The sequence below is a fragment of the Rattus norvegicus genome, chromosome 3 (genome assembly GCF_036323735.1).
Source record: "Rattus norvegicus strain BN/NHsdMcwi chromosome 3, GRCr8, whole genome shotgun sequence".
Classification (NCBI taxonomy): domain Eukaryota; kingdom Metazoa; phylum Chordata; class Mammalia; order Rodentia; family Muridae; genus Rattus; species Rattus norvegicus.
The window spans coordinates 71,140,572-71,167,791 of NC_086021.1; the positions used below are offsets into that span (position 1 = coordinate 71,140,572).

Genomic DNA, 27,220 nt, shown 5'->3' on the forward strand with positions numbered 1-27,220 from the left:
AAAGGATGGCTAGCAATGGGGGTGGAGAGACCGCCTAGGCCAGAGAATAGCTGGGGGTAGTATGGTGTCCTTGAACTGGTGGCCGCTGAGATGAATGTACCCGCTAATGCCATGTGGCCCTAAGGTGCCGGCCCTAGTGTGGGATGTTAGATTCTTTTTTGAATAATTACTGCAACAGTCTGGCATACCCTGCCCCCGCCACCACCCCTGGGCTGGGCTGTTCTTCCCCCAGAGGCTCTTCCAGACATTCTACTCTCTCTCTCTCTCTCTCTCTCTCTCTCTCTCTCTCTCTCTCTCTCTCTCTCTCTCTCTCTCTCTCTTTCTCCCTCCCTCCCTCTCCTTCTCCCAATCTCCCTGCCATGTTGACTCACCCACAGGGATCGGGTGGTGATCTATAACGTTTAGCCTCCAAAACTATCGAGCCTTTATATTCATCTGGAACCTACTGAGAAAACAAGGAGGCTGGACAGAACACATTCTGGGAGCAGTTTAACCCCAGAATCCAATCACAGCTGAAGTGGGTGGAGAGACAACACCCAGGAGCCAGTGACAACAATGAGGCGGGCACAGAACATTCCTCTGGTATTTGTTTGTTGGCGGGAAGCCTTGTCCTCACCATTTAAGATTGAAAGCTGAATACTCTGCTTTATCTCGCCTGCCCTTTCTTTCTGTTCTTCCCTCCTCCGGGGTTCCTAACTATTCTATGAACAGCTAATATCCTTTCAGCAGACTCCTTTTCCACATAAATCTTCCAGAGTTAATTTTGATGCTGGCGGTAAGAATTCCGATGGAAAAATAAAAATAACAAGTGCTCTAACAGAGAATTAGGCATGGAGTCCGGCCTCGTTAACCAGACTTTAGGAGTAAGTAGAAGGTTCTGGATTTCCTGGACGGGGAAAAAAAGTGATTCTTACGTAATATCCTGGATTCTATTTGTGCTTTCAGAGAACGATATTTTTGTGATTTAATATCACATTTTAAAGAGAAGGTATTTTTGAAAGCATGGAAAAATTGGACTCAATATTAATTTACATAATAGATGGCAAAGATTTTGAAGGGACACCTTAAACGCATTACTAAGTATAGACATGCATTCACGACTAACCGTCTAAGTGTACCGTGACTGACAAAGTAGTTAAGGAAATGCTCGAAATCACTCGAAAAGTGTGAGGACATGCCTAATGTCCCCTTTTTTCCTCTTGAGAACTATTCTCATTACATGTCTATTTTGTCTGTGGGGGAATGTGCATGACATGATACTGGTGTCAGGGTCAGAAGAAAACTTTGAGTCAGTCTTCTCTTTCTATCATGTGGGTCTCGGGGAGCAAACTCAAGTGTTCAGAGTTGGTGCTAGGTGCCTGCACTGGCTCAGCCGTCTTTCGAGGTGATCCCACATCTTTGCCTACCTCATCTTCATGGAGATGAAAGAAAGGCAAGCCCACACATCAAGTAAGGTGATGGCAGTCAGGTTAACGTAGGCCTAAGCATGGTAGCCAAATGCACCACAGAACGACCTGTCCTGACCTGTGCTGCTTTAGAACTGAAAGATGTAAAGAATGCTGTTATGAAGACAATCTGGGGGAAGGGAGTACAGGTTCAAACACATGATAAAGGTTGTCACAGAGAGCCTGGTGCACCATAAGCTGAGAAACTTGGCTGGAGCAGAAATAGGGGTAGACCTAGCATTGACTGGCCACACACAGGCCAGGTAGATTACAGCCCGGGCAGGAAAATGTCTCTTAGAACATGGGGAGCTGTTGGGAGGTTACAACAAACAGCAGGCCAACGAGATCGTCTTTAAAAAGTAACTCAAGTTTTTGTGAAAAAAAAAAATCAACTAGAGAATGCACAAAAGGCAGGGAATTACACAACCACCAGATTGCATCTCCGTTCATGTTTTGAAGCAGGGTAGCAGGGATACACCGAGAATCTCACGATGCTGTAGACACCCAAAAATGAGTCTCACGGTGAGGTTGTGTCAGTTGTTTTAAGTAAACGAGGGAGGACCTGGGTTTTCAATCTGGCAAGTGGTCATAGAAGAACGAGTGTTTTCATCGAGAATATCAAATTCTTTTACTTCCTTCTGATTTATTCCAACCATTCCCGCCCCCCCCCAAGAAAATAACAGTGAAGATTTATAGAAATCAAATCTGTAGCAAGTAAGAGTAAGGGAGGAGTGCCTAGGGAAACTAGAAGGCAACGCAGGAGCACCAAGGGATCTAGATCAGCCCAGAGCCACTGAAAGACTTCACAAGATGCCAAGTGCCTATGGAAGACATTTGGAGGGGGAGATGATGAACGGCCGGTACAGTTAGAACCCTGGATCTTCAGCCACACCTAAGCACCCACTCAGAGATCTGAGGTAAGCAGAGGGTGTCGGGAAACAGACAGGAGCCATCAGATCTCTTAGGTAAAGGCATGTATATAATCTATAAAATACTGGAAGATTCTTGGGAAATTCACTAGTGAACAAGCTCCATTCACATTGCAGAACTTTCCAGTGCTCTCTATGGAGACTGACAACTCAGACATCAAGGAACCTTTGACAAAAGCCACTACTCTGAAGTGTAGGGAGTAAAACTAACAGGGATAAAGGCAGCACCGAGAACAGAGGTAGGCTAGGTAGATGAAAACGTTAAAAATCTGTCACTGTTAATATCCTTACAAAGGGAAAAATGCCGGGGATGTGACGTTTGCCTAGCATGTCTAAGGAGCTAGGTTTGATCTCCAGTACAAAGAAAATATTGAAGTCACATTCCTAAAGATGGCTGAGTCATAAACAAGCAGCATTCAAAATGGTAAGATGGAAAACAGTAGTCAGTAGAAGGCGTACTGGAAAATAAATGAAAATACTCTATATTCTATTTTGTAATGATGTGGGTTGCCAGTGAACAGCCTATGCAAATAGAATAGTGAATCAGCAAATGAAGGCTCTCAAAAGATGTTTCCAGGAAGAAGCCAGGAGTACAGAGAAGAATATAATTAAGAAATATTTTGAAAAATTTTCAGAAGGTATGTATTTAAAGGGAATAGAAAACTGTATAGTCATATGAGACTTCCTTCAGGACACTGGGGCAATTAAAAAGAAAAATCAGTACGTATTCAAAAAATAAGACCACCAAAAAATGATCACGTATCAAAACACAAATATCTTTAATATCAGAATTTAAAAGATGAAAACATTCAATATGATATAAAAGATTTCCAACCAAGAAATCTAACAAATAAACTATATTTCAAACATCAGGTATCCAACAATATATGTATTCTAGTCTCTTCTCCCAAACTCACTATAAGCTGTGTTCTCCACTCGTAGCAATGGGTATTATGGGGCCTGAACCAGAAATCTTCTGTAACCAGGCAAGGTTTTCAGTAGAAGAATTGGGACACCAAGCCAGCCACAAAACTTTTGTCCTACTATTTGTCCTGGCTACAAAATGTGCTGGAGAAAAGGTGGTACAGAACTTGCAGGAGAGGCCAAACAATGACTGGTTCAACTTGAGATCTACTCCATGAGGGAGCCCAGGGCTGATACTGCCTAGAGGGCCAGGAACCAGAGATTGGATAGCCTAGACTCCTGGAATAGAAACAAATACAACTGGAACAATAACAGCAGCAGCAAAGCTAATGAAAAGATCCCTAATGAAATTCTGCTATATTCATAGACCAGAGCAGCCAAAGATAATCATCATCAGAGTGGCCTCATCCAGCAGCTGATAAGAGCAGTTGCTTAGACCTACCTCTAAACATTAGGTGGAGCTTGGGGAATCTTGTGGAAGAGAAGGACGAATTGTAGGAGACAGAGGGGTCAAGGAAACCACAAGAACGGGGCCCACAGAATCAACTAACCAGGACTCCTAGAGACTAACCCAACAATCAGGAAGCCTGTGTGGGTCTGACTTAGATCTTCTGTTTGCTATGGTCATATAGCTTGATGTCCTTGTGGCACTCTTAACAGTGGGGCATGGGCTTTCTCTGACGTTTTGTCTGCTTTTGGAACCCTTCTCCTCCTACTGGGTTGTCTAATCCAGCTTTGATATGAAGGTATGTGCCTAGTCTTATTGAAGCTAACAATGCCATGTTTGATAGCTCTGGAAGGCCTGCTCTTTTCTGAAGGAAAATGGAGGAGTGGATCTCTGAGAAAGAGGAGCAGTGGGCAAGAGGGAAGAGCTGGGGTGGGGGACGAGGGAAGAGAAATTGTGTTCAGCATATATGAGAGAATAAATTAAAAAATGTAATCTCAAATGAGGAAGTAAACCAAAGGGCAAAGAGGTAAAACCCATGAAATAAGAGAGAAAAGGAAACACACAACGCCAAGACCTTTGTAGGTATCACCAAAGGGAAGTGACTGCTTGGGTGCAGGGGCAGGGAGTGCATGTATATTCGATAGGGTTTAGGATTTCTGAATTAAATGTGATGGGAAAACTGGCATGGAAGTTGAGGGAAGAGAATTATTTCGATGAAATACTGAAACTATTCTGTATAAGACTGAAAAAAATCCAGCCAGCCATAATTGTGTGTACATGTTATCCCAGCACTTGGAGGATAAAGAATCAGTATGTCAAGGCTTGCCTCAACCGCATGGCAAGTTCGAAGCTTGACTGTGATAATTGAGACCCTGCCTCATAAAAAATAATAAAGTGAATTAATGTAAATAATCAGACTAAAATGTAGACTGGAGGAGAGATGGGCAGTAGGTTGTAAGATCAATGATGTAGAGGTCTTGACAGAGGAAGGTGTTATGGAAGAACAAATTATGTAAGCGAACTAGGAGAGAGCCTGTGATCAGAATCTATGTTCTTCTACCTCACAGGGCCCCAGACCTCAGGGCACAACTGACTCCATGACGGAGGTGCCATTTTAGTCCATACAACTCAGCACATACATACCACCCACTAAAATAAAATAAAGCCCATGGTTCTTTGAAAGCCTCTAAATGTATTAACCTTGCTTTTTAGCTTCCGTAGTTCTGCTCTGGCTGTTTTGTTAACTGAAGTATGTCAACCAGAACATGGTTGCATGCTTTAAAAACCCACAAGATAGAGGGGGGGGGGCTTACTCTTTCACCCCGAGAAAGGTTCGGGGCTACACTAGGATCTTGTACATCCAGTATAGTCACCAGCCAGCTAATGAAGACTTTTACTTGCCTTAAACCCATGTCCAAGCCATCTTCTCTGGTTGATACTCCACAACATCCAAGAGATAGAGAATGGTCACTAGCATTAAGGAAGTGTGTGGCTACGGGAAAGGAATGTGGTAGTCTAGCATTGAGAATTCATGATATTGGAGCCATGAAAATTGGTTATGAAATTGCCTATAGAGAAGAAGAAATAGGGGTGAAGCAAAGTAAAAACAAACAAACAGAAACAAAGCAAACAAACAGGAACCAGAATACTCAGCTAATGGATAGCACAAGTTAAGTGAATGACCACAGATTCATAACTAATAGTAGCCCAAAGACGGAAAAGGATGAAGTATCCAGATGGCATGGATTCAAATAAAGAATGCAGTTATTCCAAAGCCTGTAGGAAAAGCAAAAGGAATGGCAGAAAGCAAGAACAAAATACTCTTTTCTTTCTAGAGGATGGAGCTATACCCTTAGCAGATGTTCAAGGCAAGGAATATAGTTTTCATATAAATTAGTTTCCTGAATAAGAAACAAGAGTAAGAGTTGGCAGAGTAAAGAGTCCCTGGAGGGAATGAGTTTATAAAATCAGTAACAGAAAAAGGAGGTAGTGATTGTCAGGAAACCATGGTGGTAGACAGAGATTAACTTCTGGTAATGTCTTAAGTAATAAGTATGATGAAGCCATGAGGGGAGTCTCAAAGATCCATGGACACAGAGTCCACGAGGAGACATTTATTCAGTGTTGTTTCAGTAGTAGCCCTGACGTCACCTGTGAATGCTGGAAATGCAGAATTACAGGCTCAAACCCAGGTTTTATGAACCACAGACTACATTTAAATGGCAGCCAAGGGGAGAGGGGTTAAATGTAAGTAGTCCTATACCACTTTTCTATTTTATTTCTATTGCTGTGAAAACATACCCTTACAAAAGCAATTTAGGGGAGAGAAGGGTGTACTTTAGTTTATAATCCCAGATTATAGTCCATCATTGTCCATCAAGATAGGAACTTCAAACAGGTAAATCACATCACACCCACAGTCAACAGCCGAGAAATGAAAGCATATATATGCTCACTTGCTCCATTTCTCCAATCTTCTACAGTTCAGGACTCTGTCTAGAGAATGGTGCCACCAATGGTGGGCTATGTTTTTCTACATCAATGAACTTAAGCCGATGCACCAGATATATGCTGTCCTATTTAGCTTCAAGTGTCACTTTGACTCAGCCTACCATCATCTCAGGGAGTCTCAACTGAAGTATTACCCAGATCAGACTGGTCTGAGACCATTACTGTAAGAGATTATCTTCATGGATAATTGACAGGGGAAGGAAGAGTCCACTGAAGGAAGCACATCCCTAGGCAGAGGGCCTGGACTATATCAATACAGTAGCTGAGCAAGGCAGTGAGTGGGCCAGCAAACAGAGTTCCTCTGGGGTTTCTCCCCAAATTCCTGCCCACTCTTCCCTCAATGATGGATTATAATCTGGAAGGATAAGCCAAATAAACCCTTTTCTACCCTTATTGCTTTTGTTCAGAATGATTAATTACGGCAACAAAGAAAAGTTATTAGAGCAAAAGTCTACAGCTCAACCCAGTGTAGACAATCCCTCATTGAGACTCTCCTCCTTGACAACTAAACTAATGCCATTTAATTATCATTAAAATTTGGAGCCTGTTTTCTGTCTTTGGCTGAGGGAGCTACCAGCTTCTCATGGAACTTTGCTCTGAAGCATCATTGCGCTGTGATGCCATTATGATGGGATAGCCACATTATTAAATTATGATCTTCATGAGACAGCGACAATGACTGTACATTACTAGTACCTAATGCCTAACACGGCCAACAAAGCAGAGAAGATATTTCCTAAGTATTGTTGAAACTCAAGAGCAAACTGACGATGTGTTTTCCCTGTGGCAAAATCTTGAGAGGACCAAGGGTGTTGGCTTCATTGCTTTGGGTGTGTAGCAAGCACATGTTGGAACACCGATGCTCACTTCAGGACACAAGGGCTGAGGGAAAGAATAACCCTTCGAAGGGCACACGCAACCCTAGTAAGATCACTTCCTCTCCTCGGACGCCAGCTCTGAACAATTCTCCCACCCTCTTATAATGCCACAGCTCAACACATGACCCTTGAGGGCTTCCAATTTAAACCTAGTACTCTATGTACAAGAGAAGAGAAATCATTTCTTCAGTGCAACGGTGCTGAGGGTGGATTGTAGGTTGATGTCATTATGCAGGTGAAGGCAGACAAGATAAAACAAGGCCTGTCATTGGACGAGAAGGAAGGGAGGCAGGGACAGAGGTTTTAGAAGGGAGTGAGGAGAGAGCGAGCTGGAGCGAGGAGAGGAGCTGGGAGAACATGGCGGCAGATGTTAAGATTCTCCTCTGCATATAGATGCAGGTTGTTATGACTATTTTTAGGGGATGGGTGTGTATAGGATTTTTCACTGTCTAGATTGGCAAATTATGTCTTATCAATTGGATCACAGGTTATTGTGTGGTGTGTTGTTTCAATTGGCAACTTAATTGAGTTCAAGAGAGTGTGTGGTGGTAGGATGCTCTGGGCCTGCCACAGAATTGGGATGTATATGCCTGGCATGGTGGAAACCAGCCAAGAGAGCTGTGAGCGAACGGCTCTTGGGATCATCAGGGTCAGAGTTAGCCCCGTGGAGCAGTACACATGGGAACCGGTCGTAATTCACATCTTTTTTATTATTTACCATAACAGTGGATGACTAGAGAAAAGTAGTCACTACAGAAATTCATCTTAAAAACTATCTGAAATATTTTAATTGAAAACATGCATGCATATATGCATACATATACCTTTCTGTGTTCAGTATACTAATTCCCTCACACATATGCTGCATTTATCACATTATAAGCAAGTTTCCCAAAGCTCTGGGTAACTTTCTTCACACCAGTCACAGTATGATCATTTTTACGGTATTCATGTCTGTTGTCATTAAAATAAATTGTAAGTTCACAGCTTACTTTAAAGACAACAAAATTGAATTTCTCCTAAGAATTCAACATTGTTTTCCCAGAAATAATGTTCTGTTCCCATTCATGTTTCATTTTGTTTTATTGAGGAAGGTCTCCTTTGACACAGGCTGTCTTTAAATTCTCTATGTAAAGCTGAGAATGACTTTGAACTTGCGATTGTCCTACCGTTATCTCCCAAATGCAAGGATTATGGGCAGGTGATCATATTGCGATGCAAAATTCGTCATAATCAACAGATAGTTTTAATGCTAATGCATTGCTAATTTTTTCCCTATGGCTAATTCAAGTAGGCACTTCTTGACTTCTGATGAGCCTGTTCATGGAATTGACGTTGAGCGTTGCAGAATACTGGCCTCAGTTCTGGTAGCCTCTGGAATGGTCCTCTGGAATGAAGGCAGCATGCCAGGTCTCCAGTAGGAACCAGACCGTTTGCCTTGGCAGCTTCAAATTGAGCAAGAGTCCTACAATTTCACACTCAAGTGCAGGCAAATCATGTAGGTGGATGAGAGCCAAGCTCCATGAATTACTGCTAAGTCTGTTCCAAGATAGTTAAGAGGGAATCCCCTGCACACACCCCAAAAAGCCAGTCCTAAACCAAATCTCTGCTATAACAGTTGAGTAACAGCCGATCGCTCTGCATCAGATAAGAACCTTTCTGAAGGATGCGCTTAACATGGTCACAACATACTCAGTCCAACCCGAGACTTTACTCAGCACACAAGGCATCGGTATGACTCTGTGAGGATCTGCAGATTGGTTCCATTTAAAAAAAAAAAACAAAACATGTTTTACTCGGGTTTGCTTTATAAAAATATCATTGGGGAATTGCTTAGTTTTGTACTGATTTTAGAGGTGAAACAAGCATTGAGGGTAGCTTTTGCTTATAATCATTCACGTCTGGTGGAACAAACTGAGGAGCAGAAATTGCACATCTGAGTGGCCAACTATAGTATGCTTACTGGTACATATCACTGTTAGCTACAATCATAGAGAAACATTTATCATTAATAAAGTGTCAAAGTTAAAATGTTGGAAGTCATCTTAGTCATAAAAATATAACATAGCAGCATACTGTTTCAAAAGGGTGTGCTTTTCTCTCTACCCTAAAGAGACAGATGAACGGAAGCTTTACATCCTCTGTAATCTATGATACGAAGTTAGAAACACGGTTCATGTTCCTTAAACTAGAATAAGAATCCCCAAAGTGACTGGCTAGAGGATGTGGAATTTTCAGTTCAACTTTTAAAATTGAATAGATGCCTTATTTTTTTAATTGAAGCTGTAATACTAGGAAATGCTTTCCTTTGTATAACTGAGAACCACTAGCTTTAAAGGTTCGTGCACGTTCTATTTTGCTTCTGGAATAATACTCTCCATGCAAAATGGTGACCATATCAAATGTTCACATATCCATCGGCATCTTCACTTCTGCTCTGTCCTGTGTAAACTGTCACACTGCTGTCACGGTTTACATTTTCCTTAAAGGAACCTGGGGCTCCATAAACAGCAGAGGAGTGAAACCTAGAATAAAAAAATAAAAAAAGGGCACTTCCCTCCCACCACCACCAATCATACACCTTACTCCAACTGGACAAAACTGAAACAAAGGTTTGTAATAGTGTTTAGGGTTCTTTTTTTTTCCTTTAATTTGCATTTTCCATGTAAATAAAAGGCTCTTTTTTAATTTGATGAGATAACCCTATTGCGAAGACAGTCTGTATAATGAATCAATAATGACATTTAGAGTTCAGCCAAGTTTCTCCATTTGACATCCAGTGTCATAAATATTCAGGATTAGTGAATTTCGCTAAGAAAATAAGACTACTAGAAAGGAAAAAGGAACCATTATTAACAGCTAATAATTTATAAAGTTTATTTATTTTTTAAAAAGTTTACTCTGGGAAAACACACAGTGTAGTCACTTCAGAAAAGCCATTTGGGGAAGACTCGTGTGCATCGAGTGGCATGGGCTTCAGACTAAAAAATATTTGTAAATTTTCCAAAAATTTAAGTGTTAAAAATAGTCCTCTCCTTATTTGACTTCATATTTAAGGAAATATTTGACAGACAAGTAAACAAAAGACAACGAAAGTTTACCTGGATTTTAAAACAATAAATTCTAGATCTATAAAAATTTCCTGGTTTGTACTGAAAGGCCAATGGCTTGACCTTCATTGATCCATTTTTATATAGTTATAAAAATACAGTATCAAATCTTTTCCTATTCTCCCTAAAACCAGGGGAAACATTTTAAACTGTGAGTGTGTGGATGGAGGTGTGCATGTCCCCAAGGATACAAGCACACATCACTTTACTAGGAAAGTTATTTTCTCCATACTGTAAACATCTCTCTTCTGCATCTGGACATTTCAGAATCGTCTTTGGTATTCTAGATGCTGTGCTTTTAGACGGAAACCCCTAGGGTTTCTGCAGCGGCACCACATAGACATCTTAAGATATAAATAAGGAAAATGCACTTGGAATAAGTTACAATTAGCTGCTTTTGCATAATTTTCAACAACTACAGTGTACGCCTAGTCACAGTTTTATGAGGAAGAGTATGTCCTTTTCAACTCCTTAATTTTAAGGAACACTTAATCATTTTGGCTAAAGATCCATTTTTGGAGTAGATCTGTTGTGTCGCATGGCACTAAGCTCGGATGCTCTCCATTTGATGAAAGGCACATTCTAAATAATGGATTATAGAGAAGTTGGTCCTAGGAAAGAAAGAAAGCACACGTCAAACATTAAGTTTCAAGAGTCACAGTGAAGAGATAAATACAAAAGACCAACCTGATGGTTTCACTAAAGGTGGAGAGAGATTTGCATAACAAATGTATCTGATTCCTAACTTTCAATCTTAGATCAACTGAGGCGGAAACATATTGATGAACTTCGTTTATAATGCTATAATTCATGGTACCGATATTCAGTCCATGTAAGGCATTTCAAAATAAAGAGGGAAACAGAGAGCAAAACCTGAACCACATTCACAAGCAGGAAACATTCTACTCAGACAACTGACTACAAAATCAGAAAAGCCACTCGAGGCAGGCTAGTATCCCACAAAACTAGTTTTAGGTAAGAACTAACATGATCAAGTCAAATAGCAAAGGTGTTTAAGAACAGGCAACCTGTTCTATATTCTTTCAATTCTAGATTAATTAAAAAATGTACTAAAACAGAGGAAGACGTAAAGAGCAATTTTATATGAAAAACACTCTCTTTGGCCCATTAAGGAAATAAACATGATTTTCAAAATCCTTTGTAAAAAACAAAAAACCTCAAGGGCCGGACTGAGGGAGATGAAGACTGGACTGTAAAAAGGGATTAAAGACAATTAAAAAAAAAAGTCAAGAATGAACGGTATATTAATATATTATAGAAGGTTTCCCCTGTATAAGCCAGGCTTTAGCTTCATGATTAGCTGTTCCCATGGCTACTTAATACCTAGATACGTTCTCTTATCACACAGGGGGACATGCAATAATTGTGGCGTTGGTGAAGGTGAAGAAACTCTGATATAGCATGGTGAAGCAATTAGAGCCCTTCAAAGTAAGCTATCGAATGGATGGATGAACCGCGGCTCACCTTCCGAATCTCCCATATCTGTTCTCCAGGGGCGATTGTCCTGTGACCTTTATAGACACATGCCTTCAGCTGGACAACACCCTGAGTAGCATGAAGACATAACTCCTTCTGGATGTTGTGTCGGATTTCTCGCTGAGCAGAATACTCAAAGTACTGTGGAAAGGAGAGAGTTGTGAGTGATGAAGGAACCCCGTGTGCCCAGTTGCAAAATAAAAACAAGATAAAAAAAAAAAAAACCAACCCACTACCCCTTACACAGTAAACTCATGAGTTCTTCAACAAATGCAATAAACATAACAGCAATGTAAGCTGAGGCGTTAATTATGACAGGTGACGTGGAGGTCTTGCCTCTCTCCGTTGCCAGCAGTGGTTACTTTCTACAGTGTTCTTTCCCTTCCCGACTAGAAACTGGAAATTACAAGGTGGGGGGGGGGTGTATCAGAAGTGTACTGTAGCAACCAGCCTGGGAAGTTCAGTTCAGTTCAGTTCACTGGCTTCTTCTCTCGTCCTCTTATTCATCTCGGCCAAAGCATTTTCACCAACGTACAAACTGCGATGCATATTCTGAGTCTGTTTTTGCCCCCCCCCCAACCCCCGATTCCCCACATCCCAAATGACACGGGTACCAACAATCCCTGCCCACCAAATTACTAAAAGCACCAAATGAATGGGTTGATAAGTGTAAATACTTTCAGCAAAGATCAACACAGGGTACATCATAGCTCCTTGCTAATCTCTCTCGCTCTTTGTGTCCGATTAACAAGTCTCTAAGTTCTGCTGAGTTTCCTCTGTGATGTTATTTCATTCATTCTTACTCTAGCCTCATTTCTGACTCAATTACCTCTTAATTTGTACCAACTTCTGACCCTGGGAAGGAGCAATTCTGGCCCCTTAAAGCTCTGGTTTGATGTGCTAATTGACTGGCTTACTGTGGCTGTCCCCCTGACTTGCAATGCTCAGGACTCAGCCACTGCCTCAGCTGTAGTAGGACCATCGGGTGGTAGATTTATTCGAGTCTACCTCTATGGAGTTTGCTCCATTGCCAGTAGTATTTTACCTGTTTATCTCTCCTCGATTCTCCCCTTTGGTGGAAAACTATAACTTTCAAGGCTTCCACAAGGACAGCAGAGGTAACCTACTCTATACTACCAGAACTGTACGTGTAGCTGATGGATTCTCTGTGAGCTAAAGCTAAGCCCTGTATCAACTAATAATACTCGTATTCACTGTCATGGCAGGCAATTTACTGACTGAACTATCTCCTCAGTCCCACAGTAACATCCGTTATAAATCAAATATTTAATAATGCTGGCAGTCTGAGGGTAAAATGAGCTAACATGAGTGATTTTCAATAATGCAACAATTCCTGTTCGCACTAATATTTATTGAGCCCTTATTATGTGCCAGAGTAAACACTCCATAACCATGAGCAGAATTCTGAGCCTTGGTCCCTAGAGCCTCAGCGAGGGCTCAGGCTCAATTTCCCTTCCCCTGCAAGTAAAACAATTGGTTCTGTAACCTGATTTTCAGGTGGAAGCGGCTTCAGAAGGAGAAAGAAACAGCTTTCTTAACTGTAACTAAGTTATGACTTAGATATATTAACTTTTGCCTTAAGTTAAACTAAAATAAACCTTAAAAGCTAAAAGATGGTGAGAAAGGCTAGCTGGTATTTTACACCACTGTCATTAAGAGGTCACTAAGAAGAAGTGTGGGAGGAAAGAAGAGTAGAAAACACCTTGGGAACTGTGACAGCAGGGTGTATGATTAAGCAGCTGGGTGTGTGAGAGACGTGTCAGTCAGAACCTGGACACACCTTCTGGAGGAGAATGCATAGACTATTAGCTGTCACGAGGCTGCAGTTGAAGCCACTGCACTGGACCAGAATAGTCTCCAATCCAGCCCCATCCCGGAAAATAGCTACTTTGCTTTGTCTTCGGAAATAGGCTTAGATGCCGTAAATCACCACTAAATAATCCAAAGGGAAGAAAGTGAGAAAATGCTCAAGATGCCCAAGTTTGAGTTCTCACAGAACTAAAAATTTGCAATGTGGTGGAGGGAAAGAATTGATTAGAAAGAATATGACTCCCCTCTCACCTCCTGCAGCGGGCATGAGAGCTGGCCCATGGGTTAGAATAGCTGGTCTAGCCGCTTGTCCTGCAGCACTCAAGACAGCAGGCCCCACACCTTGACTGGGAAACTCAGTAGAGCTGGCTCTGGTGGCATGGGTGCAGATGAGCTGGGGCCCAAGGGAATGAGAGCAGGACAGCGGCCCTGTCAGCTGCTGGTTGCAGCAAGGGGTGAACTAACCAGGGCAGTGCTAGAGATCATACCCTAGCGGTGCAAGGGCAGGAAAGGTGGTGGCCGACCAACTCTGCTACTATTCATGCCCAGGTCCAGGGCTTTGAGTTGGCTCCCCCAACATCTACCCCATCTCCGTGAACCGCTGGAGCCCGTGAAAAGGCCATGCCTGTAGATCCAAAGCTGCAGGACCTCCATGACACAGGGGTTACAACATGATATCCGAGAGGAGTCCCACTGAGGATCCAGTACAGATGATGTAGCCAGAGGCCTCGGACCAGACCCATGACTCATTGCAATGATCATCTGCAAGTAAAGCTGTGTGGACAAAAGGGTGTGCCGTGGGACACACTGTGACATGCTGTAACTTTCACAGCAAGATTTTTTTTTTAATGATCTGTTTTGCTTTTTTTATTTATTTGTTTTTTTTATTTTCTTTCGGGTGGAGATTGGATACAAAGGATCAGGGAGATGAGTGGGATTGGGGTGCATGATGTGAAATTCACAAAGAATCAATAAAAATAAAATCAATAAAAAGTTAATTTAAAAAAATAATAATTTGGCTGCTCAAATGTTAGTTGAACAAGAATGACACCAACAGACAGGCCAAAGTGGACAAAAGCCCTCCAGGCCTCAACCCTACAGACTGAGAATTACAGAAGGACAGACAACTGCTGGGAGTGGGATAGGCGGTCTATCCCAAGAAAGAGCACACCAATTGTTTGTCAAGCCAAACACTCATACAAGTAACATTATACAGACTAAAAATATTGTATTTAGTTTTGTGTGTGTGTGTGTGTGTGTGTGTGTGTGTGTGTGTACATACATATATACATGCCATAATTAGTGAAAATTGAGGCCATAAATTTGAAGGAAAGTAGGGAGGGGTTTATAGGAGGGAAGAAAGGGAAGGGAAAAATAAAAGTCTAACAATTAACAGATATAATCAGTAACTGTGTTAGACTGACAAAAGCCAGAGTCATCTGAAAATATAAACCAGACATTATTCTCCTGCTTAAAAACCTCTCAGTGGCTTCTGTTGAATTCAGAATTAAATCCATCTTCCTTCACAGGTCTGCAGGGCTCTGTACAACCAGGTTCCTTATCACAATCTCTGACCTCATTTCCTTCGCTCCTTGCCTAGAGCCCTCCGCACTGGCCTTCTGTGTGCTCTGTGGAACTCTGCTGTGCGGTCCTTCCCCGCCCCCATCTTCCTTCTGACGCTCTCCTCCATCTGAGAGGGCTGTGCCCAAAGATCTTCCTTACCCGGTCTCACCTCTGAACCCAACACTCACATTATCTCAGCCCACTCTGTCTTCCCTAGCGTCCAAAAGTCATGCTTGTGTTTGGCTTCTTATGAAAAAGAAAATGCTTCTGTGACTTAAGTTTCCCAAAGTCAGTGACTGTCAATTCCCGTAGCAGCACAGGTTGGGTCACACAGTTAAAATAACTCTTAATGAGTTATTTCCCCCTAAACTTCTTAAAGGTAGCCTAGTCCATTGATAGTTTTAAAATAATTTCTAATTCTCTATGACAGCATCTCCTTGGAAAAAGATACTAAAAGAGCACTAAAATAATACATACACTATATTTTAAGGCAGTATCTACTCTAAATTGTAACAAAAAGAGTAGTGATAATATACTTAAGATAAATGTAATTCTGGAAAGAGCTTGAGACAAATGTCTAAGTATTAACAACTGCTGGTAATTTATTTATAAATGAGGAAATAAGCATATTGTTATTATAAAACAATGTAATATTATATAACCAAAAGGAAAACTAAAAGACTATATATATATATATATATATATGTGTGTGTGTGTGTGTGTGTGTGTGTGTACCCTCTCTCTTTCCCACACACACTAAAACAGGTATATATATGTACATAAATATCTATGTATATGTATGACTATATGCACACCCATCCATTTCAGAATTCCTTGTCTGTTTGAAGATCCTTCACCATATCCGGCTTCGGCTTCTGCTACATATCCCATGCATTCTGATTACTTTATGCAAATACAGACTGAAACTGGATTAAGCTGAGTTTAATGAATAGGTAGATGTGTAGAAGTAGACTGACTGCCCAGGAAATAAATCGACCCTTTCTTCCTGATATAGATACTTACAAAGTCCCATCAAGGTATGTGCAAAGTAGTACAGTGAAAATCCAAAATACAGGCAAATTCCTCAACAGGAAAAGGTTCTGAATAAAGTTCTTTGCATATCCTTCCTCACGGTTTCTCATCCCACCAAGCACTCCTCTAGGTCTTAACTCACCTCTCAATGTACAGACTAAAATGCTCTCTCTCTTGGGAGAACCCATGGGCACCTCATCTAATTCTGATGTGGTTTTATATAGCCGTGTAGCACCCCAGACTCCTCACTCCAGCCAGACCTATGCTACTGACTGTAATGCTGATTCTGCAATACTGGTGTTTCCTAAGGGAGCTGGGAGACAGATGGATTGAGCCCATCAGAGCTAGCACCCAGAGGTCCGTCAGGGAACTTGCTGGACTAACTGTGGAGAAAGTTTAATCCTTCTGAGAGCAACTTGCAAATGCTAAGGTAAAGATACGCTAAACCCAAGAAATTTAGTATTTTCTCTGTCTTGTATGCCATGTCGAATTTGCCCCTAATTGGGAAAACAGTGAAAACAAAGATGTCAATAACAAGGGGGGGGGTGCACTTGGATGATTCTAGTAATGGGGGGAGGAGTGGAGAAAAGCATTTGGATGATGCCAGTAATGAGGGGGGAAGCATTTGGATGATGTCAGTAATGAGGGGGGAAGCATTTGGATGATGTCAGTAATGGGGGGGGAAGCATTTGGATGATGTCAGTAATGGGTGGGGAGAAGCATTTGGATGATGTCAGTAATGAGGGGGAAAAGAATTTGGATGATGTCAGTAATGGGGGATGGGGAGAAAAGCATTTGGATGATGTCAGTAATGGGGGGAAGAAAAGCATTTGGATGCAGGGTACTGAAATGATCTCTTCCCCAAAAAGAACTTACAATGCAGCTGTGTCAGCATTAACATTAGATGCAACTTGCCATTAGATTTATACGGTCTTCACCTGACAGCTCACAAACCCTCCATACAACAGTCACACAAATATAAAAAAATTTACACTAAACATACACACACACACACACACACACACACACACACACACACACAATCCAATGACATTACTCTGGGTTTCTTTATCAACCTTTCTATTGATCAAGTGGGTAACCAGATTATTTTCAGAGCCGAAGTAAAAACTGTAGTAAAGTACTCCATGCCTTTAATATTGCCATGCGTCGTAGCTTAAAGGCATCTCCACATCAGTTCACCTGACATCAGTTTCCCTCGGCTGTTACTTTTGAAAACACACAGCACTTGGCTGTGCCTGCAAGCACTGGAGAAAAATGGCCTTCCCACCCAACGCTTACCTGATTTCCCCCTAGGCCGTGGCACGTGTACAGAATCAATGGTTTGTCTCCCTGGTTATTCTCACCGACATCCAGACATAAAGGCTGACCAACACTCTTAATCTGCGTGAAAGATTAAAATCATAAAAAAAAATCAAACTTGATAGTTTAGGGAGGTGGTATTTACAATGGAAAACTTCAAACGCAATAAATTAAGAGGTATGGGAGGGAGTTTGTCAAGGAAGAGGAGGAACATAAAAATACTCACATATCCGGATATAACAGGATTAAGGTCTGGTACATACACTTCTGGGTAAATAGTGTTCAGGTACCATGTAAAATTTTTACACTGAAGGCGTTTCTTTATTTCAAATCTTTTTGAAAGATCACCAAATGATTTCTAGAAACAGACAATAGACGGGGTGGGGGTGAGGGGGTTGCTCAGTCAAACAGGCTCTGAATCACACTTCAAGGGGTGCTACTGGTGTATTTACATTTAGTTATAGAGCAAAGTTCTGGATGCAAATGCAAGATGGGCTTTAAGTGCCTGCGGTTCATCTAAGCAACAGGCAAGCTGCCCGCCTGGTCACTGGTAGTTTAAAGAGAATCAAGTCACACTGCAGTGCTGGCCGGAGGCTGTAATACACTTTATTACTGTAAGCTTTGAGCACTCTGGCTGTTTGTGGGAGCGCGTTCTGAATTCATGCCGGCTCTTTACTTTAAAGTGACCCACAGAGTGACGTGTGAGGAGACACGGTGCAGATAGGCATTGCTTCGACCCAATGAAATCAATATCTCTCTGCAGTCAAATTACCAACCGCACAGTTGGGTGTTTTCCAATTTAAGTGTTTTAATCTTAACAAAATTCCCACCTGGACGCTGGGTTGGAAGAGACAATTTTCAGTTAATTGTATTTTATTTTCCTTTATTCAAAGGGGCAAGAAGACGATTAAAAATAAGCTAAACCGAAAAATACTCGGCTTATAGGAAACATTTAGAGGAAAATTGCATTTGATATTTAAACGGAGAAGAGTGGAAATAAGGGAGCTAATTAGTTCAACCAAGGAAAATACTTTTTTATGCCAATTCCAGTATCTTGAACTTGGGTGTTTTAGCAAAAGAGAATGACTGTTAGGGACACAAGCTTATGTGTCCTGTCATGGGGACAGGTACTGGCTGGCTTGCTTCGCAGCCCTTCTATGGGTGAGAAGCAGAGCAGAAGCTTTATTCAGAGCCTACTTTCTGCTCAGGCATGTAGTACCCATTGAGAAGTGCACCCTAACGATGTGTAGGGAGATACTGTGGACCAAACAAAGGGTAAAAGGGCTCTAATGCATTAAGGTCTCATGATTTTGCCAACTGGAATCTATGAATGGTCACTAGAGAGAGGATCTTATGTTTAGGAGCCGAATATGGTAGCTTAGCCCCCAGAACCCGCATTATAAAAAAGCCACACCTGTCAGTAAGGGCTTTAAACCCCCATGCTGGAGATGCTGAGGCAGCATGAGCCCTGGGTCTCTCCCTGGTCTGACAGCCTGGATTTACTCCGTGAGCAAGAGGAGATCCTGTCTCCAGCACCTGAGGACCTGAGAGCAAGCACTGCACTGGCATGTGCATTTGCACGTTTCACAAGTGCATATGTGCACACGTGTGTGATATGTATGCACAGAGCATCCTGAGCTTGTTAGTCCTTACACACTCATCGTTGCCTGTTTGACAGCTCCTCTGGGAAATGGGCAGAATGCATATGGCCTCTCTCAAGATAGGGAAGGAGAAAGAAAGAACAGGCACCACAGAACCCAGCCCAGACACCAGGCCATCCTGTTATGAAGAACAACCCCCCCTTTTGCAATTTTAAAGGGGTGGGGGTTGCCTTATGCATCTCCAGCAGGGAGTTGGGATTTGAGGAATAAGAGCTTTGTTACTTCCAGTTCATTGTTAAGCCACAGTAAGACGCCATCTGCATATCCGACTCAAATGCTACTTTGAATCTCTAGTTAAGAGCTATTGTGTCAATCGAATGGTTAAAGGAAGTTCTACTTAATCAAATAGTATTTTGGAGGGAGTCCCAAAAATATCTTTCATATTAAAAGTATCTGAATTTCATAAGGCTGCTTCAATTTTCCTCTTAGAGCAAACTAGTATACTATTATTATTATTATTATTATTATTATTATTATTATTATTATTATTGGTAGGTTGTGTGTGTGTGTGTGTGTGTGTGTGTGTGTGTGTGTGTGTGTACACACGAGCCAAGGTATAGGCCCCAGGGATAGACCTTTGGCTTGGTGACAAACACCTTTACCCACTACACCGTCTTGACAGCCCAAAGTTATTTATTTGAAGGCTTAAAATTTAAAAGCTGACTTTCAAAAATACTTTCTAAACTTCTTTTTTTTTTTTAACCTGAGGCGATTCAAGCAGAAAAGGCTTATGAGATTGGAATAGTTTAACTGCCGTTTCGTTAACTAGCCCTCACTTACTTGCTTAACGATTTTTGCTGCATCTGTGTTTCTCCTGTAAAATATTTCCTTGTACTCGTCCATCCAGACTTCTGCGAGGCGAACTTGGTTACGAGCAATCACCTGAGTGCCTTTTGGAAAGGTATGAGGGCTTTTGCTGCGAAAAACATGTCCAACAACAGAGCAAGGCATAATCTCCAACTGCCCACCACATTGCCATACCTGATAATTAATGATATTTGTTTAAATTTACAGTATTTTGGGAAAAAGAAACTGCTGCTTTTAAGTTTACCTTTAAGATATCAATAAGTACAAAATATAGAGATTTACTGGTATGTCAGATACTCTCTATGCCAGTTCAATTTATGCTCTACAAATGCAAACAATACTTTTATTAAATGCACTGAGAAACAGAACAAATACACATCTTCGGAAAGTAGGTTTACAAAACCACGAGTTCTGAGCCCTTCATAAAACCTAATTCCAAGTTTCCTTTCTGGCCAATAATTATGCAAGTGTTCTAATATGCGGAGAAAAACAAAGCCCCAGTGAGGCTGACTTCTACCTTACACACATGGTCGCTTGCTGAAATTACACATTTTTCTTCTAAGGAATGAAGCGGCCATCCTGGTACAAAAGGACCCAGACTCTACTGGTATCAAAGAAAACCATTCAAGCAAGCAATTATCACCAAAATATAACCCATCGTAGGTTCAAAGGAGTGGCTCATCTTACTAGAAAAGTCTGTGCCTATCTAGAATGGGTCTACCAGTTCCAGTAGTTCTACGGCGTTTGCCTTAGCAATTGGTTCTCTGGTCAACGACCAAAGACCCAAAACAAAGCCATGCTTAAGGATAGATGCTACAAGGGAGAGAGGTGGTCGGTCAGACGTCTTCCTTTCCTCATTTAAACACATCAGATGATTCACAAGCTCACCTCGGTCAACTGCACGGAGATGCAGCATTTGCTAGGGGCTGGAAACACCGACACAAGTTTATAAAGGCCCTGTCCCTCAGCAGTTCAGAAGAGGCCACTACTGCCTGTATGTAATGGAGCCAGAGCCAATGCTCAACCCTTCTCATTCCTAGTTCTTTCCCCCACTACATTCCAATCTAAATGACTGCAAGTGAGTGACATGGCTGCCACAGAAACGAACTTATGAAACGGAATATTAAGCATACCTCATGATTACTAAAAGCCTTGTTTTGTTTCTATTAACTTAGAACGTGCACTACGAAAAAAAAAAAAAAGAGGAGCAGCTCATACGATGCAAAGAATTTCGTCCAGTGTCCTTTACAGTTATAAATAAATGTTTTCCATACGGACTCCCCTGACAATCAGCTCATTTCCTGAAGCACTAGGCTTAATTATATTTATCTTGGCTGGAATTCAGGGGCTACAAGTGCATTAATTGGTGTTATTGCCTGGACACAGGAGTTTAACTGATTCCTCTTGTTACACTGGCAACCATGAAAAAACATATCAAGTTACAACTTAAACGGACATAGCCTCGTTGCCAGTTTTCCAGCAATTACATTATAGAAAGCACTAAATGCATAAAGGCAGCATACATCTGCAGGCGTCTGTATGCGCTGCTCGGAACACAACACTGCACACTGTTTGACATGCATGCGGCGCTTAATCTCCGTAAACTTACTCGGAATGACATTTCTATGTTTTCACCTCCCCAGATTTCCATTTCTTCATCGTAACTTCCAATATGCTCAAAATAGTCTCTAGATATAGAAAAGAGGCCTCCTGCAAAGGTGGGGGTCCTGAAAAGAAATAGATCAACGGAGTTTGTTATAGGGACTCAACAAAATAAAAGAGGCCATTTAAAGAACCACATTGACATTACAGGTGAGTGTAGTTAAAGCCTCATGTAGATAATGAATAACTGGAGAGTCTTCAAAGGTAAGGTTTTGGGGGAAAGTTAGTGCTTTAAAAAATGTTATATTCCATATCATTGTGTCTCTCCTTAACCTGCTTTATTTACTTTAAAACTGTGATTTATGAAGACATGAGAATTCACCTAATTCCACTGGCTGCTCAACAATATCATGCAGAAGAACTTAGTACATATATATATATATATATATATATATATATACACATATATATGTATATTAGAGAGAGAGGGTTTTTTTTCCATTATTAAGACTTATCACATAAGCAGTTGCTGTGAAAATGCATATACATATGGTATATGCTGTGCAAATGCATGTACATAGCATTTGGCGCTATGGCGTGGGTGTTAGGTGTTAAGTCACGGGGCGGGGGGCAAGCGTCTTACTTAATTGGGTAGGTTTCATCTTTCCTTCTTTGCTTCTCATGATCAGGAAGTGACTCCCAGCCAAAGGAAAGGCTCCAGTCAAAATTCCCACGGTTGTGGTTGCTTCCGTACGGAGAAGGCTTGTTGAACTCAAATGTGTTTAGATCTATGGATGCAATGTCTGGACTCACCACGGCAGTGTAGTTCTCAGCTATTCTGGCCAGCAAAGGTTCCAACCAACCATAGAAGCACTCACCTGCACAAAGCAGAAGCTCCTGTCAATTTAATGGAAATGCTCAAAGACTCCCCTCTGTCCCCCTACTTTGGTATTACATGAAAGTTTATGGAGAAACTAGAGGGAAAAGATCATCTGTGTTTTGAATATATATACATGGGTAATTGGCAAAAATGGTGCATTTACAGTACACAGCTTGTTTTGATGACCACGCACACACACAAACTCATGCAAACATTTACTATGATCAAGCTCAATGAAACCTCCAATCATCACCTCGTGTGTGTGTGTGTGGGGGGCAGGGGAGATGAGAGACATGAGATCTATTTCTAGCCATCTTAATGTATACAATACATTATTAACTATAGCCACCATACTGTACAACAGGCCTCTGAGAGAAGGGACAACTGCAGGACTCTTGTGATGAGAGTAGGATTAAAAGGAAATAATAAAATAAGGAAAATTCCTCTAAACGACAGTGACTTTTTTTCTCCTAGAACAGGAGGTGGACACAAATATCCTTGCCATCCTTGAAGTGGAACCCCCTTTCCTTTAAGAGAGGGCTATGCACTTAACCCTAAAATTATTATAAGGTATCTTAATAAGTTTTCCTCCCCACAACTAAGGCACAGTAATTGAAATCTTAATTTCTCTTCCTGAGTCTTGGGAGAGAGGAAGTTGGAAAGTTAGAATATTCTGGATTTAGTGGCTGGAGGAAAATCATCCAAAGCGCTACAGTCCCGTTGGAAGTGGTCCTGGGGCAGTGAGTCCCGAGAAGGTCAGAGTCACGGTCTTGAGACAGACTACACATCACAAAGGTGAGAGCCTCACTGAATTAAACTTGGCAGTCACGGAGCACAACGACCATTGTCCAGCACGGGAAGAATTCCAAACTGGATCTTACTGCAGTGTTGGGTCAGTGAAAAACACCTCCAGATCTCCGTTCATTTTCCTAATACTGGACTAAGAATATCAGATGTGATGGCTCTCAATAACAACAACAGAAAATACAAAAGCCTTTCTGTAGTAATTAGTGTGTGCTTCAACCAGATTTTGGGTGAAGTGTAACCTAAGAGCTGGGCAGGACAAAGTCAAGCATTCATATGAAGATTAAAACTCCCAAAGCTTATAGTTCAGGGGACTAGGGGAACTTTTGTTAATGCCTAGCATATCCATTGCAGGCTGACTCCAAAGGGCTTTCTAAAACTATCAACACTGCCACCGAAAACAATGGAAACACAGGGAAAACACCCGACTGCAACAAAAGTAGCAAAACCACAATACTCATGGAGAGATAGCAAGATACCCCTTACTGGGCAGAACGGACTCAACTCGTCTTTAGCAGGGGGCCAAAAAAAAAAAAAAACTGCTAAAGTTAAAAGTGGGAGTATTGAAAAAAGTTGAATGATGGCGCTGATCATACCCAGATAAAAGTTTAACCTCATAGTGTAGGAATGAGAAACAGCAAGGAATCAGTGCTCCAGCTCTTCTGTTTCCTTAGAGAAGAACAAACATCTGGGGCAGGGGGTTCATAAGCAAGAATCGCCCACAGGGAAAGCTGGGCACTGCAAACACTGGGGAGCCAGGAGCTCAGTATGGGAGGCTGATGCTGAGCTGCTTGGCCTGTCATGGCTGTCATCAGTTAAAGATGCTATTCAGGAGGATTGCAATTAGACATTTAAAGAAAAGTAACTTTCAGAGGAAGGGGAGTGGGAGGAAAGTTACAAGCCATCTGTAAACTGGCACTTACAGTGAGCGTCTAAGAACGTGAGCGTCTCGGCAGTTGCTACAGCTGCCCCTAGCAACCGCGCCGTGATCAGGCCTTTCCTCTCTTGCTGCCTGACTATTTTCACGATAGAAAACTGTTTTATGTATTCCTCTAGTTTCTCATGCAAGTAGTCTGTAAAGGAGAAAAAAAATTAGAATTAACTTTAGTGAAATTTGTTTCCACATGTAACACATGAAAGCTCATGGAATCACCAGCCACTGACCCTTCTAAATTCTGCTCAATTCATTTGCTCGTTCAGATAGTGCAAGAGGCATTCCATCACCCTTAATTCTTCCAGAAAGCAAGTGTACAAATTATCACTCCTGCATTACGTAATGCTACAGCTTGGGCTTATTCCGTCCACTGAGTAACATAACATGCAGTATGTTATGTTAGGGGCATATATACAGACACATGCAATATGTCAGGGGCATGCAAAAGCTCACATGGAGTGGACCCCAAGAGTTTAGAAAGCTCTCAGGAGTGACTATGGGAGTCCGATAAATAGATTTTAATTAAAAAAAAATTCAACAAATGTTGAATTTGAACTGGTACTAGCATTTGAGAACCATGACAAGAAGTGACAGGCTGTCAATACATTTCAGTTTCACTAGCTGTTAGGCAGTGATCAAAACAGCTTAATGTCCAAACATCAAGGGAAAGGCAAGTGGGGGATGTTCGGTGTTGTGGTAGGGGGGGCATTTCTACCATCATCAGAAAACTTTAGGCTTCTCTTGATTTCTTTCTCAATACAATACAGAAATAAAAAGGAGCATGTAAATCAGGTAGTTAAATGCACACACAGAGCCATAGTAACATACGGCACTTAGGATACTAAACATCTGAGTTCGGATGAGATAGATAAGCAAAAGTTGAGAATACTGATGAAAGAAAACAGATCAATCAAGTGCTGCTCATAGTTTTAAACATCTTCAGTCTACTCTGTGCCACTAAATTATTTTTGGTGTGGTGGGCATTTTGTTCTGTTGTTTGTTTCAGACACAGTCTTGCTACAAAGCCCAGAACAGAATGTGTGATCCTCATGCCTCATACTTCAGAGCTGCTGGGATTACAGGCTTATACCAATGCACCTAGCTTAGCTTGAATTCTCGTTGCAACATAATTGAGTTTAAGTGGCCTTGTAAGGCCCAGAACTCCCATACATGAAGTATGGAGAAAGTAACACCTTGTGGTGAACGTTGGCTCCTGCCACACTTCAAAGGCAAGTGCAGAGGAGTTTGGCTTTGCCTTGGATGGCATAGGTGTCTTCAGGGATGCCAAGGGGAATGCCGCTGTGGTAAAGGTTAAATATTCATCAGGGGACTGGTACCCCAGGAAGAGCGCCCAGGCAAAGGAAGTCTGAGCACTACCATCTTGCTGCTGCCGCCACTGACTTAGTGTCTAACTCCTTGTATGTATGTCTGGTAGTCTCCTCGACACTCGTGGGGCTGCACTGTACCCACACGCAAAACCACAACGTTCTTTTAGTGACCTGAATATTTCAAAAGTGTCCGAGTGGCTTTATTCACTGCAGCTACTACCTGTCTTTCCAATACACCTTGTCCCCACCTCCTAAAGGGGTGGAGAGATGGCTCAGAGGTTAAAGGAATTGGCTGCTCTTCCAGAGGACCAAAGTTCCATTCCCAGCATCCACATTCTGGTTTATAAGTGTTCATAACTCCAGTCTCTGGGGGAATCTGACACCCTCTCTTGGTGTACAAACATACATTTAGGTAAAACACCCACACTCAAAATATAGGGACATGATTAACAAACAAAGAGACAAACAAAAAATTAAACATCTAAAGTGTGTTCGCATTCTTATCTGTCCCCTGGATTTTATCCAACCTAGATTTTATCATTTTGGGAAGGTTAAGTACAAAAATTACATCAGATCCGAGATCTTGGGTTGGAGCAGCATTCCTTCTAACTGTCTGACCTTAGACAAGTTTTTTAACCTTCCTGTACTTTAGATCCCTTATTTGTAGGAGGACATGACAGAATTAGCTGCACAGGTTGTCGGTTGGGAAAATGAGATGGGACACTCCTGGATGGCAGAACGCAGGGCCTACCAGATGGTACTACTCTTAAAATGTTATCTTCTGTCATAGCATTTAACTAGCTTCTCTCTCTCTCTCTCTCTCTCTCTCTGTGTGTGTGTGTGTGTGTGTGTGTGTGTGTGTGTGTGTGTGTGTGTGTGTCTGACTTTCTAGACAAGTGTGCGCCCTAGGCTACCTTGGAGCTCCTGAGCAGACCCTTGCCTCAGCCTCTGAGTACTGAGATCACAGGCACACACAGCCACTCGTGGCTTTTCACGGGCTCCTTACAGCCATAGTTCCCAGTAGGTGGGACACGAGACAAATTACACTAACATTCAAGCATGAATTTTGTTAAGAAACTAGTTCAGCTTTGTGGTCAAGTGCTTCTAATGACCGAGAAAGGAGAGCCTGTCATTGCTCTAACCAGGTCTCCTTCTCTACCCTTAGGTAGAGGTGGAAGGGCAGAGTAAATCCAGTGACTCAAGTTCCTGGGCAGCACCCACTGCAACCTGTGTGGCACGGAACGATGTTCTGAGGAGAGACGGGGTAAGTCATTGCGAAAATGTCTAGCTCGTCAAATAAAATATTCTGAGGCCCAAAGGGGGCGCTAATCAGTGTTGGGTGAAAGATGTTAAATTTTAAATGGGTCATGACTCCAACATAATTAGGAAAGCTTTATGCTTACTTTGAAAGCGATTAGGAAAGAAAATAAAAGGAACGGCTGAAACAGGAAGATGAATGGGTATGTCTTCATTCCCATGTCCCCTAGCTCAACAGTTGTTCGAGCCTTTAAATAGAGATGTGGTTTTCGAATGAATGCCCACTAGGAGTAAATTTGCCATGTCTCACTACTTGGGACAATCAAGCCAAGTAAACACAGTGTATGAAGAGACATTTGAGAAATCAAAGAGGAAATAAAGGGAAAACATTCTTAAGACTACATTAGTGGCTTTTTTTCAGGTAAACTTAGAGTTGACACAGATCTTAATCAAGCATGAC

General features: G+C 41.7%; 1 protein-coding gene and 1 long non-coding RNA gene across 3 annotated transcripts in view; both read right to left on the reverse strand.

Annotated features, from left to right (window-relative positions):
* The window catches only part of LOC134486371 (uncharacterized), a 47,393-nt gene extending 45,369 nt beyond the window's left edge, over positions 1-2,024 (reverse strand). The window contains exon 1 of the long non-coding RNA XR_010065203.1: positions 372-2,024. This is a non-coding gene — a long non-coding RNA (uncharacterized LOC134486371). The remainder of the gene's footprint in view (positions 1-371) is intronic.
* Positions 2,025-9,987: 7,963 nt separating this feature from the next.
* The window catches only part of Galnt3 (polypeptide N-acetylgalactosaminyltransferase 3), a 36,763-nt gene continuing 19,530 nt past the window's right edge, over positions 9,988-27,220 (reverse strand). The window contains exons 4-11 of one of the 2 annotated variants that reach the window (XM_006234290.4): positions 24,165-24,314; positions 22,201-22,435; positions 21,565-21,682; positions 19,929-20,129; positions 17,714-17,845; positions 17,467-17,568; positions 11,731-11,883; positions 9,988-10,856 (exon numbers count right to left, since the gene is read on the reverse strand). In XM_006234290.4, coding sequence (XP_006234352.1) covers positions 10,734-10,856; positions 11,731-11,883; positions 17,467-17,568; positions 17,714-17,845; positions 19,929-20,129; positions 21,565-21,682; positions 22,201-22,435; positions 24,165-24,314 — 1,214 coding nt within the window. In that variant the 3' untranslated portion in view covers positions 9,988-10,733. 2 annotated transcript variants of the gene reach the window in all.